Source organism: Procambarus clarkii, chromosome 52 (assembly GCF_040958095.1).
Source record: "Procambarus clarkii isolate CNS0578487 chromosome 52, FALCON_Pclarkii_2.0, whole genome shotgun sequence".
Classification (NCBI taxonomy): Eukaryota; Metazoa; Arthropoda; class Malacostraca; order Decapoda; family Cambaridae; genus Procambarus; species Procambarus clarkii.
The window spans coordinates 24,070,838-24,088,623 of record NC_091201.1 but is presented as its reverse complement, the minus strand read 5'-3'; the positions used below and the strand labels follow the sequence as shown (position 1 = coordinate 24,088,623).

The following is a 17,786-nucleotide window of genomic DNA, read 5'->3' as shown; positions in this document are numbered from 1 at the left end:
ATACGTTTTCTTCTGTCCTCCATGGACAGGGTGAGAGATTTGTCAAACATATAGTTCAGGAATTTATTGAACAATCAACCACAGAAGGTGATTGTAGTGCTTTTAAAATGCTAGGCTAAGCTACATACGTAAATACAAAGATTTATGTATGCTACATAAAGTGTTCCATGTGTCTTTTACATAGTGTCATCAATGTGCATTTACAAAGGTGAAATGTAATTCTGATCCGGTCCATAGAATTACCCCAATCACCCAAATCAGGCCAAAACTACCCAAAACGTATTAGCATTACGTAAGTAATGAAGAAATATGGTATATTTACTTACTATAATGTTGGTGCTACACGTAGAACATGATCAAACCTATTTTTTCTCTGAAATAATCTAATTTCATAACGAAATGAGACGTAAATATGTGAGAGGTGACGCCATAGGAAGTCGACGGTCCAAGCGACAATTGTGTGGAGCGACTTATCCAAGAAATATGGTCGCCAGGAGAGTGTTTGCTGCCATATCAGCCTCCTGTACACAGTGATCCAGTCCTTTTCGTTCATTGAACACCGAACCCTACACGCCCTCTGATATATTGCTTAATTAACAAATATTCACAAATAAAGATTATATTTGTATATGTTATCAGAAAGGCAGATATAAAATAGTTTTTGTGAATCCATCACAGAGATTATACCTTATTAGAGAGGAAAAATATTCATACTTTAAACAAGGCTTCATGGCCGACGCTCTCCTTACCGATATGGGAACTATGACCTTCCGAAGATCAATGTTAATTTAATCTAGATATTGTAATAAACGAAGTTTTCTATGTCATCATAAAGACATAAATATAAGCTGCATGTTAATACTTTGGCATAAATATAACTGAATTGAAAGTCCGGACACATGAATAGTCGCATTAGGTGAAAGGAAATGTACCCAACCATTTCCATTTACCCAACCAGTTTGTGCACCCTATACTCATCCTCTGTGCGGTAATTTATTGTGCATCCCATACTCATCTTGTTACCAGTAGTTTGTGCAACCCATACTCATCCTGTGACCCGTAATTTATTGTGCATCCCATACTCATCCTGTTACCGGTAGTTTGTGCAGCCCATACCCATCCTGTGACCTGTAATTTATTGTGCAACCCATACTTATCCTGTGACCTGTAGTTTATTGTGCAGCTAATACTCATTCTGTGAGTCATAGGACATTGCGCAACCCTTTCTCATCGTGTGAATCTTTGTTTACTTTGCTCTCCATATTCATCCTCTGCGCGATAGTTTCTTGTGCAACCCATACCCATGATGTGAGTGGTAGTTTATTGTGTACCCTATATTCATCCTGTGAGTATAGGGTTCACAATTCTTGTTTGGATTCTTGTAATGTTATTTGTCTATTTGTAGTCACAGTATTTGTGCGCCCCTTGAGGGACTTGAATTAGAGGGGGGTTGAAATAGCCTAAGCTACTCTATCCCTTTGAGATTTATTTATTGCTTATCTCAATAAACATACTTGAACTTGAACTTGGGTACACAATGAGTTCATTTGTACTCCATACTCATCATCAAGAAGTGTATTTTACCAGCATTGTAATATAAATTAAGAATAAAAGCTTAACTGGATTACAGACCCATAATCAAAATAAGAGTCATCACTAATTATCATGACAAATTCTCTAGGCTACACTTCCGCCTTCGACAAGCTGCCGCCGGATGTGGGTATAGTTTATTGTACACCCCCGCACCCCCAGTCCTGGAAGGGCGGGCATTGGGATGTGGACATGTGTACCATTATTCCCCCCCCCCCCCCCACACACACACACTCGATCCTCTCCTGTTAATAATAATACTAATAATAATAAAAATTAAAAATAATAACGTTAATAAATATTATAATTAAAACACTTACTGTAATACCCTAGTGCTTGAATGAAGGTGAAGGAAAGACCCAATAAATGTGTAAGTGTATTAAAAACCAAATTTTCGTTGGGTGAGCTGGCAGGTGAGCACCACTTGCCAGCTCACCCAGTAATGAACATCACCTGCACACTGCACCGAACCACTTGCCAGCAGGTGCAGAAGTACGATGGAGAGAGCAAAGTATACCATATTTCAAGTATAATATTAAAGATATATTTAGGATTTAATGTTTTCGTATAAAGTTTCAATAATACCTTTATTTGATTTTTTTGTATTATTTTCTACCACAGACGTGGCCACACATTTAACAATGCTAACCATCATATATACATTTTCTTCAGTCCGCCATGGACTCTAACCCTTTCCACTACCGCCCACAAGATGGGTATATGGTGCATAATATAAGAACTAAACTAACTCCATTGATAGGGTTAGAGATTTGTTAAACATATAGTTCAGGGATTTATTGAACAATCAACCACATAAGGTGATTGTAGTGTTTTTAAAATGCTAGGCTAAGCTACATACGTAAATACATAAATACACAGATTTACGTATGCCCTACATAAAGTGTTCGATGTGTCTTTTACATAGTGTCATTAACGTGCATTTACAAAGGTGAAATTGAATTCTGAACACATACATACACATATATTTGTCTCTTTTACTCTGACAAGGTGAGATAACTGATAGAGAAACTAGTGTGCAATTAAGCACTTAATCACTGAAGGTGATTAAGGTGCTTTCACAAGCTCAGGTTATAGAGTTACATCACATACATTCATTGTATAATTGATACGTTACATCGTCAATCTAGGGTACAAGTTCAATATATCATCAAGTGTTCCAGTACTCAAATAGTAATTACACAGTTTAGCATAGCGCTTCATTCATGTATGTAAGAGAGAAGATTGTTCAAATATATTACATGCACATCCGGTACATCGTCCACCTTCTTCTACAGAACCGTCGGTATAGCACTGATACACATCGTTACCCATACTCTGAGTACTTTCAGTGATGCTTCACAGTGTTAACTGTTTTAATAATGTAGAGTGTACATTATCTTTCTTGGGTGCATTTACAAAATCAACTGCTAGATCCAAGTTATCCCATGGAGTAATTGGTTGATTAATCGTTAATTGAGTTGGGTACATATTTAATATTTTGATGGAGTTGGCTACCTTGTAGAACCAAAATGCATTCACGCCGAAAACTGTGCTAATAGACAAAATTATGGTAGAGATATGGGTCTATAATTATCTGAGTGTGCTTTGGGGATGGGAACAATGACACTGTCCAATCATCAGGTAATACTCCTTCACTTAAACTCATTCTGTACAACACTAAAAGTGGATTACCTGGTACTTGTGAGACTAATCTCAGTAAACTGTAAGTAATACCGTCCTCTTCAGGAGCAGTTGACTTATTTGATTGTGCTACACAGCCTTCCCGGCTTGGTGCCTTCTTTGGTAATTACTTATCAAAGGCAGCTCCATACGAGGAGCTGCCTCGTATGGGCCAATAAGTCTTTTGCAGTTACCTTCATTCTTATGTTCTTACTTACATTTACTGATCTTTATCATCATCATCATTTACAGAAAGAAATTAACATAAAAAGTAGTCATTTTAATACACAAAACAGAAGTAGATATTATGTAAATTATGATGCAGGATAGGATCACTATTAAGAACTTAATTATAAACCACAATATGTTTTATATCGTCAGAAATTCTGATACATACCATATATTTTCAAATATTTACAATTAAAGTATTTATTTAGGAAATAAGTATTTTAGTTACCCTAGTTAGCTCTGAGAACACTCATTGTTGCAGCAAGAATTTATTCCCACTAATCTGAGCGATGCTAATGACCCATTGGACTTGTCATGAACAACAATCAACTACAGCACCATCTATATCAGAAGATATTCAAAATATTCTTGATGTCATTCAAATTGTCAATACGAGAACAGAATACATAAGAGTTAGTTTAGTGATGTCAAAGGAATCATATTGACTGACCGAGCCCCATTGTAAATATCCGTGGCTTCCTGACCATAAAGGTACCGCCGCGGATAAGGGTAAGGAGGGTACCGTCGAGGGTAAGACACCGGATGTACCCCATATACAAGCCACACTAGCTATTAGTTCATATAAGCTGACAACTTACCCAAATAAACATTACTTCCTAATTATATATATATACATATATATATATATATATATATATATATATATATATATATATATATATATATATATATATATATATATATATATATATATATATATATATATATATATTATGTAAATTATGATGCAGGATAGGATCACTATTAAGAACTTAATTATAAACCACAATATGTTTATATATATATCCTACTCACACTCATCCTAGCACAGTAATTTATTGTGCAACCCATACCCATCCTGTTACCAATAGTTTGTGCAACCCATGCTCATCCTGTTACCTTTAGTTTATTGTGAAACCCATACTCATCCTATGAATGGTAATTTATTATGCACCTCATACTCATCCTGTGAGTCATAGGACATTGTGGAACCCTTTCTCATCGTGTGAATCTTTGTTTACTTTGCTTTCCATACTCTGCTCTCCGATAGTTTCTTGTGCAACCCATACCCATGATGTGAGTGGTAGTTTATTGTGTACCCTATACTCATCCTGTGAGTATAGGGTACACAATGAGTTCATTTGTACTCCATACTCATCAAGAAGTGTATTTTACCAGCATTGTAATATAAATTAAGAATAAAGGCATAATCTTATTATGTACCCATAATAAAAATAAGAGCCATCACACTATAATTTTCATGACAAACGGCCTAGACTCCACTTCCGCCTTCGACAAGCTGCTGCCGGAGGTGGGTATAGTTTATTGTACACTCCCGCATCCCCAGTCCTGGGAAGAGGGGCATTCGAATGTGGACATATGAACCATTACCCCCAACCCTTCCCTCTTAATAATAATTGAAACACTACACTACACACTATATGTTCATTTAATATTTCAAGTATAAGACTCAAGATATATTTAGGATTTAACGATTTAACATTGTCTCAATCATACCTTTATTGCACTTTATCATCATTATTTACAGAAAGAAATTAACATAAAAATGTAGTTAATTTTAACATACAAAACCGAATTTGAACATTGTTAATTTTGATGCAGGATCACTATTAATAAGAACTTAATTATAAACCACAATATGTTGTATATCATCAGAAATTTGGAAACATAATATATATATATATATATATATATATATATATATATATATATATATATATATATATATATATATATATATAAATGGAAATTTAGCACATTTAAATAATGTTATTAAGCTTAAGAATAAATTACATAAAATTAACATAGTAAAATGACTGGGATACAGATGGATCAGTAATCACATTACAAGTCCAATTATTTCCTAACTGAAGTCTGTAACGCACTATCATGTCATATTTCATAATACAAATTAGGTAAGAGATATGCAATATCAACACAAAATCGTCAGCTACTATTTCCAAAACACATTTATTATATAGCATTAAACTGCTCTTTCACTTCGGGGGCGCTTACGCTGATATGGTTTTTTATCCAATTTATCCAATTCCAATTTATCTTAAGTTCCGACTCAGCGACGAGCCATGAACAACAAGAGCCTTTGACCCAGTTTCCGCCAAGGTTATAAATTAACGGTCGTAATGTAAACCGAAAATATAAATGATACATACATTGATTTCAGTACTGTAATATACCAGTTATTGGAGAGTTGAGAAGCGGGACCAAGAAATGCAGAATCTCAATAACCGAAAGAACAATTAGGTTGTACTGAAATTAACGTGGTGATTTATATAGTCTGTAAACAAGTACTATATCTATAAAATATAAAACTTATTTTAATTATCCTGCACTTCAAGAGACCACAAGCATTCTTACTCTCATTTATTTTTGTAGCAGAAATGTTTTGTCTATATTTATTTTATGGAAATTAGTGGTGTTTGAGCAAGCTAATCAACGTCAAAAATGTTTACGTTGTTGTTCTTCATCTGTAGTACTGAGCTCTACACATATGGGTAGCTTTGCCGCAGGCTGTTTACTTCTCTGAGAAATAAACATAAATCATCATGCCTGGAGCCCGCGGTGCCCGGCGCCTTGCTGTGGGAAGTCAGAGATGTTTATGATTCTGGTCTAGGAATACCGTGGGATTTCACCAAAATGTGTTGTATACAATGAAATGATTATACATTGCTATGTTGTGAACATTGTATACAGTACCTCAAGATATAAATCCCAAACCACTTAACTAGCTACCAGATACCTAATTAATTCCCTACTCTCTGTAAATGTCTTCCTGGTGTGTGTGTGTGTGTGTGTGTGTGTGTGTGTGTGTGTGTGTGTGTGTGTGTGTGTGTGTGTGTGTGTGTGTGTGTGTGCGTGTGTGTGTGCGTGCGTGTGTGCGTGCGTGTGTGTGTGTGTGTGTGTGTGCGTGTGTGCGTGTGTGTGTGCGCGTGCGTGTGTGTGTGTGTGTGTGTGTGTGTGTGTGTGTGTGTGTGTGTGTGTGTGTGTGTGTGTGTGTGTGTGTGTGTGTGTGTGTGTGTATACACCCACATATGTGTTGTATGTGGGTGCTGAAGTTCAGTCTCTTGTCTATGTATAGGTCAAGGAACTTTCCATAATCATTATTGCTAATGTTAACATTGTGTATCTGAAGTTGAATTTGGTTTCAGGATTTACTTTCGAACAAAAATAGTAGTTGGTCTTTTTTATGTTTGATGTGAGTTTGTTAGTTTACATCCATGAGTGGACTTTTTAAATCTATTATTTTCATTATTATATAGTGCGTTTGGGTTGGGGTCTGAATAGAGGAAGGTAGCATCGTCAGCACTTATGTTTACACTTATTGGAAGTATCTAAGTATCAACTAAAGTATCTTCACACTTGACTTAAACTTTAGTAGCTATTTTCTGGACCATTCCTCAAGTTTCGGAGGTCAACGAAGATGGAATTCACATGAAATGGCTTATGTTACCATCACTAATAATGTTGTGTTTTCTGTCTAGCTTCAGACACGGTTATGTTACAATTGTGTCTTAAAGAGTTGCGCGCAATTAAGCATGATAGAAATCACTTACAATTAATGCAGGATGGTAGAAAATCACTTACAATTAATGCATCAAGTTTGGAGACTTGAATTGAAATTGAAATTGAAATAAGTTTATTGAGGTAAAATACACACAAATGGATGAGGTAGCTCAAGCTATTCTCGCCCCGTTCAGTATATCGTGTTAATACATACATAGACACACACACTTGTACACATTTTAGTGTAACAAGCAAGGCAAATAGTTCTGTCTGATGGGTAGAGGCAACTGCACTTGCAGCTGCACCCGTGTGGCGGTGAAGGAAACCATCAATGTATATGATTTGAGAGAGAGAGAGAGAGAGAGAATGATCTGTGGACAGAGCATCAATATGGCGTAAGGTATTGGGCTTTGCCTCAAGATGAAGCATAATAAAGAACCCGAATATCAGGAGAAAAAATTACATTAAAAACTGTCCACATGATACATATATATAATCATGTTTTAAACATTTTAATTGTATTATTTGCATATATATATATAATTAGGAAGTAATGTTTATCTGGGTAAGTTGTCAGCTTTTATGAACTAATAGCTAGTGCGGCTTGTATATGGGGTACATCCGGTCTCTTACCCTCGACTGCGGCGGTAACTTTATGATCAGGAAGCCAAAAATATTTATAGTTCAAGTTCAAGTATGTTTATTGAGACAAGAAAAAAATACATCTCAAAGGGATAGAGTAACTTAGGCTATTTCTACCCCCTCTACTTCAAGTCCCTCAAGGGGCGCACAAATTCAGTAAGTACAAATAGACAATTAACATTACAAGAATCCCATTTAACATTGCAGGTTAATATAGTAAGTACAGTATACAATTGTTACACTCTTGGGGCAAAATTTTTGTAGCTCCTAAGTATACTGTCTATCATACCATTATCACACATACAAACAATTTGATGTGGTACATTACTTATTTCCTTATTTCTATAGTTATCAATAAGTTGACACTATAATACATAATGTTCTAAGGTGTGGGCGTGCGGCATACTACATAATTTACACTCCTTATCTTTTTCACTGACATCAACTCCGTATTGCCAGATATATTTGTATCCTAATCTTAATCTCATGTAAATTGAATCCTTCCAAGTTGACTTTCCTTTATCATAGGTGAAGGACGAGTTTGTATTTATTACTGAATAATTCTTAAGTGTGTTACTACTATCCACTATTGCCATTCTTTTTATCATTTCTTCATCTTCATTTCCTCTTATTATTCCTCTTACATCTGTCTTCATTCTGAAATAAAAACCTTTGACGTTACTTTGCATATATGTACATTAATTATAAAATTGATTGGCTTGTGTGCAGGCCTTCACACTCCCTGAGCGAGCCATCAAGTAACTATAAAAAGGCATATATCTTCACTTTCACTTCAGTTATATTTATACCAAAGTATTAACATGCAGCTTATATGTCTTTCTGATGACATAAAAAACTTCGTTTTTTATAATATATAGATTCAATTAACATTGATTTTCAAAAGGTCATAGTTCCCATCGAAAGGGAGAGCGTCGGCCAAGAAGCCTTGTTTAAAATATGAATATTTTTCCTCTCTAATAAGGTATAATCTCTGTGATGCATTAACACAAACTATTTTATATCTGCCTTTCTGATAACATATATAAATATAATCTTTATTTGTGAATATTTGTTAATTAAGCAATATATCAGAGAGCGTGTAGGGTTCGGTGTTCTATGAACGAAAAGGACTGGAGTAGTTTAAATAGCGAACGCATACCAACGAATAACGCTAGTATCTATATAACAAATTTATTGTCATGTGGAATTGATTTAACTTCCAGACACTTTTTTTTAATAAATATTAAATATTTTGTGGCTGTTTATGAAAAATATTATTATAAATACACATTCTACTTGTTAATATTACCAATTAAATTTGCGACAATTTGAGCCATGAAATACGACGACTGGATCACTGTGTACAGGAGGCTGTTATGGCAGCAAACACTCTCCAGGCGACCATATATCTTGGATAAGTCGCTCCACACAATTGTCGCTTGGACCGTCGACTTCCTATGGCGTCACCTCTCACATATTTACGTCTCATTTCGTTATGAAATTAGATTATTTCAGAGAAAAAATAGGTTTGATCATGTTCTACGTGTAGCACCAACATTATAGTAAGTAAATATACCATATTTCTTCATTACTTACGTAATGCTAATACGTTTTGGGTAGTTTTGGCCTGATTTGGGATGATTGGGGTAATTCTATGGACCCTTCTGATCAGCTTCCACATACCTTGACTGGACGGTAGAACGACGGTCTCCTTTCCTGCAGGTCGTAGTTCAATCCCCGACCGTCCATAAGTGGTCGGGCACCATTCCTTCCCCCCCGTCCCATCTCAAATCCTTATCCTGACACCTCCCCAAATGCTATATAGTCGTAATGGCTTGACGCCTTTCCCCTTAGTTTAGTTCATTTATTATGCACCTCATACCCATCTTGTGGGCGGTAGTGGGATAGGGTTACAGAGGCACATAATGGGCTCACGGACTGAACCCCACAATTCACCTGATAATTTAAAACAATTTAGGGACTCTTCAACAGCTGAGCGCGGCCGGAGAGCAGCAGCAGCAGCAGCAGCAGCAGCCAGCAACAGCAGCTGATAATGGCGGCGGTAGTGCGAAGAAACTTGGGCAGACTTGTCCCTCAAAATACTTGCTTATTTTTATGTGATTTGCAAGACAAATTCAGGAAGAACATAGAGTATTTCCCAGAGATAGTGGAAATATCCAACAGATTGCTGAGGGCTTTTAAACTGCTGGAGCTGCCAATTGTGTGCACGGAGCAGTACCCGAAAGGTGAGAGAGAGGCTACGGGTCTTATCGGTACTTGTCTTGTATATATTAGTATAGTGGTGTCGCCCTGTGACAGCTGACTCTTGAGCTGCGGTAAGGTGTCTTCTAGCTGTTTAGTGTATGTTCAGGTTTGAGGGGACCGTTGACACGCCGCCGGCTTCCTGTCCTCGACGAGGCCACTAATGTTGGCGTCTGGTAAACTCAGGTAAACTCAGGTTGGTTAGCTGATACTCAGCCGGTGTTGACATGGGGCCCTGCACGCCTCTTTGCCTTTTTATCTGATGCTTCAACCCGTATGTCTCGTAAGGTTAGGCCGTGTTAGCTTAGGTTATCTTGAAGTTATCTTGAGATGATTTTGAGGCTTTTTTAGTGTCCCCGCGGCCTGGTCCTCGACCAGGCCTCCACCCCCAGGAAGCAGCCCGTGACAGCTGACTAACACCCAGGTACCTATTTTACTGCTAGGTAACAGGGGCATAGGGTGAAAGAAACTCTGCCCATTGTTTCTCGCCGGTGTCTGGGATCGAACCCAGGACCACAAGTCCTGCGTGCTGTCCACTCGGCCGACCGGCTCAAGGTTAGGTTAGGCCGTGTTAGCCTAGATAAGGTTAAGCCTTGTTACGTAAGGTTAGGCCGTGTAAACCTAGATAAGGTTAGGCCTTGTTAGGTAAGGTTAGGCCGTGCAAGCTTAGGTAAGGTTAGAAAAGTTTTAAAACCATCCTGTGTTCAATATCACTTGTCATACCCAAGATCATTCGCCACCTGAATTGAAAAACCTACCTAATCCTACCTTCCTTAACTCAAATCTAACCTAAGCTAACAAAGCCAAACTGTACTCCAGGTAATAAGTCGAACTGTATTTGACTGTACTCCAGGGTGGTGAACTATCATGGGTACAAATGCATCAAAATGGGTATTTTGTACTTTGGGAGTTACAACATGTCATTTCGTCCATTAATGCAGCAAAGAATTAACATTGACCAATAAATATTTAGAAAAATTAATTCAGATTACTTTAATGAATTCTTTTTTCAAATTTTGGCATGATTTGTAAAACAAATAATCGGGTTAAAATTTCAAATTAGTGACCACTACAATTGCATAGTCATGCCCCTTATTTCTAATGTAGTGTGTACTTTAGGCCCATGATGCTGTACAGTTTTGTCTTAGTACAGTGCATCGCTCTATTGCAGTTTTGCTCTCGATTTATCCTGTTCCTATTCTTACATTCTCTCGATTTATCCTGTTCCTATTCCTACATTCTCTCGATTTATCCTGTTCCTATTCTTACATTCTCTCGATTTATCCTGTTCCTATTCCTACATTCTCTCGATTTATCCTGTTCCTATTCCTACATTCTCTTGATTTATCCTATTCCTAGATTCTCACTGACAAAGTGAACTAAACATTATAGTAATTTGTTATTTTGTTTTACAGGACTTGGATGCACTGTGCCTGAATTGGAAGTTGTAGAAAATGAAGTACCAGTATTTGACAAAACAAAGTTCTCGATGTATCTTCCTCCAATCCAGGAAATCATCAAGAACAAAGAGGTTATTAACTTGTTGTATGTAAATGGGGTTTTATATATACTGTACACATCATTGCCCCATATCCCACTTCCTTCGGGTAGGGAGGTATTAGCCTACAGAATAAAAAACAAAACAATATCACTTATTTTTATGATTTCTCTTTTTTTTTTTTTTTTTTTTTGAATAAGACTGAGGTTCATAAGACTGTCAAATGACATACCTAGTGAAACTGCAAGCAAGAGCTGTTATCCTACCTCAGCTCATCTGAAGCCTGTTCCTAGAAACTCATTTATTTCATGAGAATGTACTTTGAAACTATCATATAGGGTACATGATATCACATATCATAAAGGAACTATCACATAATGAACTGCTGTAAGGGATATGAAGCCTGTACTTTTGGGCTTATAAAGATCTTTCTTAGCCAACTTCTAATCTTTCCTAGGATGCAACAAACGACAAATTTTTAGGTGAATAGACATCAGATGAAAGGAAATGTGCCCAACTGTTTGCCCATCCCAGGAATTGAACCTGGGAACCTTACAGGAACTTCCCATCAGGGAACACTCACAGTAGAAGGCTTCCCATAGTCTCTTAACACACAGGCCCCCTTTACTCTTTTAAAACTTTCTTATACTGCTCACATCTTTCACATATTGTTCCAAACTTTTCTTCCAAGATCCTGGTCATTTTTCATCTACCGTATGATCCCTTTATTTCACCCATATACACTTAGCCCCTCTAACATTAAACTGAAGCATGCTGTACCTTGCTTCCCTCCCTTTTTCACCAACTGAAAACCACCCCTATCTTCCAAAGTTATGATGGTCTTATCCCTAATATACAGTGGATCCTCGTATTAATGAAATCCTTAATGGCCTGAACATATTGGTACAACTTATTTAGTGAAACATACAAATGTTCAGTTATGAGGAATGTTCAGTGTTATTGAATAATAAAATGTTTATTAATATGTTAATGTTAAAAAAGCAAAACAACAATTTGTTTAAAAGTAGCAGACTGTCCTGAAAACTTAACAAAAATTTCTTTCAGATAAAATCAGTAGTGATTTGTGGCATTGAAGCTCATGTGTGCATTCAGCAAACAGCTTTAGACCTTCTAGAGAGTGGGCTGGATGTTCACTTGGTGGTAGATGCTTGCTCTTCACGCTCCATGATAGACAGGTATATAATATGTTTTCATTCATGCCAATCTATCAAATAGGTATGTTATTTTGGCATACACCAGTACTAGGACTTGTGAAAAATTTTTGAAATAAAAATCCTTTAGTATGTACTTGGATCGTTCCCGGATGGGGTTTTGGGAGTTCTACTTCCCAAGCTTGGCCTGGGGCAGGTTGACTTGTGAGAAGTCAATCTGTATCTTGGATCTGATTATTTTTATAACAAAACTCTATTTTTTTTTACATCCTAAAATAGTGTTTTTTGATAATGCCTCACAGATCATGAAATGTATCTTGTGTCTAAAATTGTCTTGGAATAAAAGTAAGATATATTTCAGGATAAAGAATTATGTACATGAAAATTGTACTGTAAAATACAGAATACCTGTACTATGTTCCCTCAGCCTGTGTCATTGGTGAATGCCCATCTTTCCTAAGCCTACTGCATCTCTCTGGGTTCCTGACTTAACTGTTTTGAGGACTGGCTGGTTTAGGCTCCCAGCCAGTCCACCTGTCTCTGGGCTCCATTTAGACTGTTCCCTGGCAATTCATTCCCTGAACTATGGGGGGGAGTCGCATTCCTTTTTCTACCTGGACCCGTGTAGCTTGGCTTCTAGCTTATCAGTTTGGTTCATAGTGCAGGTTGTGTACAATATTCTTGCAGATGGGAAATTTCACTTCCATTCCCATTGGAAAGTGGAACCAGCACCTTTCATTGACGGATGCCTTCCAGTTGGACTGGTCGAGGCCAAGTTTTCACTATATCCCCCCCCCCCCTCCCCCCAGCTCAGTTCAGTTGTTGCTTCATGTGTTGTTCAGAATGGAGATGTACACCAGCATGGTGGTCCTTCTGGCTCTATGGTGCCTGGTTCATTTTTAGTTTTTGGCTCAGTTGGCCCGAGTGTCCAAACCCAGATGTTTTTCTTTGACTCTGCCTCTTTCATTGGACTGGCCCGGAGATGTACCTTGATGGTTTGATCTAGAGCTACCAAACTGCTTGTCTGGATTGGTAGGGGATCCAATTTTGACATGGCTTTATCACTATTTGTATGGTGTGCAGGTGGTTGAATAGTTGGTGTCCTACTTGCATCTTTCATCACATAACAGTAAGAATGGTGCTCTTTCTCCATCAACTCTCTTCGGTGCCTGATCTGGTGGTCCTAGTTCTTTGTGGATCAACATCTAATGCTTAATACTTTCACCTCTTCGGCTTTACTTTCACATCGTTCGGCTTTGGTGGAGCTGCTGTTGCTTGCATTCAGTATTGATTCATCCTCGGCACCATTTCATAAGTTATCTTGGGTGCTGATGTTCCCTTCCTGCCCTCGGTCCATTTAGTCTGGAATATTTTTCTTTACCCTTCAATTGTACATGTCAACCAGGGTCGTTGTGAACCCCCACGGTAACAAAATAAGGGGCACCCCTTCTGGGTGTAAAAACCTCGGTTCTGAAACTGCAACAGTGAGTAGCTCATGCAGCACCAGCTTATGGCACCAACATACAGCTTGTGCCCACAACATACCTTAATGATAATGAAATGAATAATTGCAGTATAATTTAATGATATAGTGATAAAGACCATGTACAAGGTTCAGATATCAGGGAACCTGATACTGGTGGTGATACAGCCTGAGGCAGACAGCTTCAGCACATAGTTGCAGTTTGGTATGTGTATGCATCATGCAACAAGTTCCTTTAAAAAATTTGGATTCTTTACATTAGCAATATGGATCAGTACCATGCCTCTGCTGATTAGTTATATATATATATATATATATATATGTCGTACCTAGTAGCCAGAACGCACTTCTCAGCCTACTATGCAAGGCCCGATTTGCTTAATAAGCAGAGTTTTCACGAATTAATTGTTTTTCGACTACCTAACCTACCTAACCTAACCTAACCTACCTTTTTCGGGGACCTAACCTAACCTAACCTATAAAGATAGGTTAGGTTAGGTTAGGTAGGGTTGGTTAGGTTCGGTCATATATCTACGTTAATTTTAACTTCAATAAAAAAAAATTTACCTCATACATAATGAAATGGGTAGCTTTATCATTTCATAAGAAAAAAATTAGAAAAAATATACTAATTCAGGAAAACTTGGCTTATTAGGCAAATCGGGCCTTGCATAGTAGGCCAAAAGGTGTGTTCTGGCTACTAGGTACGACATATATATATATATATATATATATATATATATATATATATATATATATATATATATACACACACACACACACATACATACAGTCACACATATATATATATATATATATATATATATATATATATATATATATATATATATATATATATATATATATATATATATATATATATATATACACACACACACAGTCTATATATATTTCTTTTTTTCCATAGGATGTATGCTTTTGAGAGGCTACGAGACAGTGGAGCTTTTCTGACTACAAGTGAATCTGTGATCCTATGCTTAGCAGGTGGCTCTTCACACCCAATGTTCAAGCAGCTTCAGAAGATTATCAGGGAGTCTGCCCCAGATACTGGACTCCTGGCTGCTCGCCACCAACCTCTTGTAACTGCTCAAGCTGATGCAAAGCTTTAGTTTATATGAAATTATAAAATAATTTTTTGTATTCAAATTATAGATTGTTAGCCATTGCAACACATGATAATTAAATTAGTTCAATATGTCATCCCAAATTAAAGTTGACCTTCACAATTGGTGAGCTGCTGGTATTTGTAATACATTATATTTCTCTCATTCTTTTGTCAAAAAAGTAAATTATTAAGTTTTATGATAAAATAAGTAAATTAAATTTTTCATTCATTTTCCTGCCTTCTAGCTTACCTTAGTATTTGCTCAGCTGCTCTTTCCTGTTACCTAGGGCAAAACGTTTCATCAAATACACTGGGCATTACAGTACTGCTAAGCTTTGGACTATATGAAGGTATCACAAGGGTTAATATTCAGAGTGCTGCAGTAAGACAATGCTTTGTATGTTGGCAATGTTAACTTTTGTACAAGAAAGGGAATTATAATTATTAATTTCACATTAATTTAAAAAATGTAGAAAACATTTTTCACTGAAAAAGAGCAGGCTTACTCATTAGTTTTGAAAGTTGTGATAAAAAATATCCATTACTGAAAGGCATCCTAATCCTCGTCCATCTCTTAATTTTTTTTTTTTGCTTTGTGCTTTAGCATTGGTACATACTAAAATAACATGCCTGTACTGTGAACATCTTGCAGTTTGAAGATGAAGTGTACCATTGTCTGCACTCGTACAGCACCATTGCCCGAATAATATTTTCCCTTACTTGTGTACCTCTATTTTGTTTTTCTCTTATTTTATCTTCTTACGTGTATGCGATTAAACAATGTGATAACAATATATTCAAAAGAAAGCTGAAAGTTGTAAAAGTCTAGAAAATAGAGCATTATCACTTTCCGATGTACTATGTGTAACCACAGGTGGCAATACAAGAATGACCCCATAACCCCATAGTTGAATTTATTGGGTCATGTTTCCATGGGTCAGACAGCCATTATATATATTCATGAATAATGTTAACAATTATATAAAAAGATTCTTGAAGTGGAGGTATGTATATGTATATATTTTTTCTAAATGCATAATAATTACCCATATATTTAACATTTGTATAGAGGTATGTTGTACAGTACAGGTAATATTTGTCAAATGTTATATATTGTACAATCTTGTGCCATTATGTAACATAAATGGGTAATCATAACCAATTTGTTTTATACCTGTACATACTTGTACGACAGAAGATTTGTTATTGTATTATTTTCAATTTGAATTTTTGCTTGTGGGATACAAATGTTAATACAGTATAGTGACAAATATAAAATGCCATTTTCATGGCGTTTACCTACTGATGTTTTGTTTTATTATAAAACCCTCAGAAAACTATATTTACTCATCCTTCAAAATTAAATCTTCCCAGATTTCTTTGGGGAAGCTTAACCCTTGCACTACACCCCCTATTATAGTTGACATCCCCCCAATGTGCAAGAAATAAATTAATAAAATTCTTTGATAGTTAAAATGCATTCCTTAATAATGGGAAAAATAAAATAATAAGTGACTTAAGTGTTTTCCCCCCTTACAATGTTAAATTTTGTCTGTTTTGCCCGAAACACTTTGCATAATAGTGGCTTCATTAGTATGTGTAACTCCTGTTCCTTCAATTGTACATTACTGTACTCTTATGTTACAGTATTTGTACACATTCTTGTGAATAAAGATTAGGATTATTAAATGTATTTCCCAGATATAAGTGACAGGACAATAGAGTTTTTGTTCCAACAGTCATGGATGACATTTATTGACTGCTTCATCACACAGAGGCACAAGAAATATACTTCAGGCACAGTGGTATCTTCCCAATGCTGCAATCATGAATGTGCAAGTATGCCTTCATTTGCAAAAGATCTTTCCGTGCATCTGTTCATTTCCTAAATGTGTTCTATGAGCAGCTCATCAAAGTATGCCATAAAATAATCACTTTCACACATCACCAGTATATGGTGAAAACATCTGTAACATCTATTTCTGTTTCATCAAATGTAGGAATTTGTAGAACAAAATTCACATTATCCCACAGTTCTGGCTGTGGCAGCATCCCATCACCAACAAAGCTATGATTAGGATATGAAGCCCCTTCTATTATGCACACTGCAGGCACACACACTTTAACATCAGGACATTCTTCCCTCAATTTTCCCATGCAATATCACACTATAATTTTTTAGGACGAGGAGCTGACACAGTAAAATTATGCCTAGTAACACCACATACAGTAAAATGCTACCACTAGTGGTGCCACTACTAAAACTATAAATCCAGAGAATGAATCATCGTACCTGTGTTCATGGGGTATTGGAACACTGTGTGGCACCGACTCCACATGGTGGCCAGTGTTCCGCTAGTGGTGGTGATGTTCAGCTGTGACACAATGATGTAGGTCTCGCCCTGGGATCTGTAACTTGTGCACTAATATCATTATCTGTATCACTTTCATCTGACCCCTGTTCATAGTCTTTATCAATCTCAGAATCATCAGTGTCTGTTTCTAGCAGTTCCTTATTAATTTTTTCCATCAGTAAGTGATAGAGTACTGTGATGCACACCA

At 36.6% G+C, this 17,786-nt stretch overlaps 1 protein-coding gene and 1 long non-coding RNA gene across 3 annotated transcripts; one reads left to right on the top strand and one right to left on the bottom strand.

Annotated features, from left to right (window-relative positions):
* LOC123763507 (isochorismatase domain-containing protein 2) lies at positions 1–16,530 on the top strand. The gene is made up of 5 exons (XM_069304344.1): positions 1–87; positions 9,676–9,929; positions 11,361–11,476; positions 12,509–12,639; positions 15,027–16,530. The coding sequence occupies exons 2-5, from the start codon at positions 9,737–9,739 to the stop codon at positions 15,226–15,228; spliced, it is 642 nt and encodes a 213-aa protein (XP_069160445.1). The 5' UTR covers positions 1–87; positions 9,676–9,736; the 3' UTR covers positions 15,229–16,530.
* LOC138352100 (uncharacterized) lies at positions 6,318–9,718 on the bottom strand. 2 transcript variants are annotated; one of them, XR_011222715.1, is made up of 2 exons: positions 9,280–9,718; positions 6,318–8,340 (listed from the first exon to the last, which is right to left on the bottom strand). It is a non-coding gene; the product is annotated as an uncharacterized lncRNA (long non-coding RNA). The 2 variants fall into 2 exon arrangements; XR_011222714.1 differs by having other exon boundaries at positions 9,367–9,705.
* Positions 16,531–17,786: the final 1,256 nt, after the last annotated feature.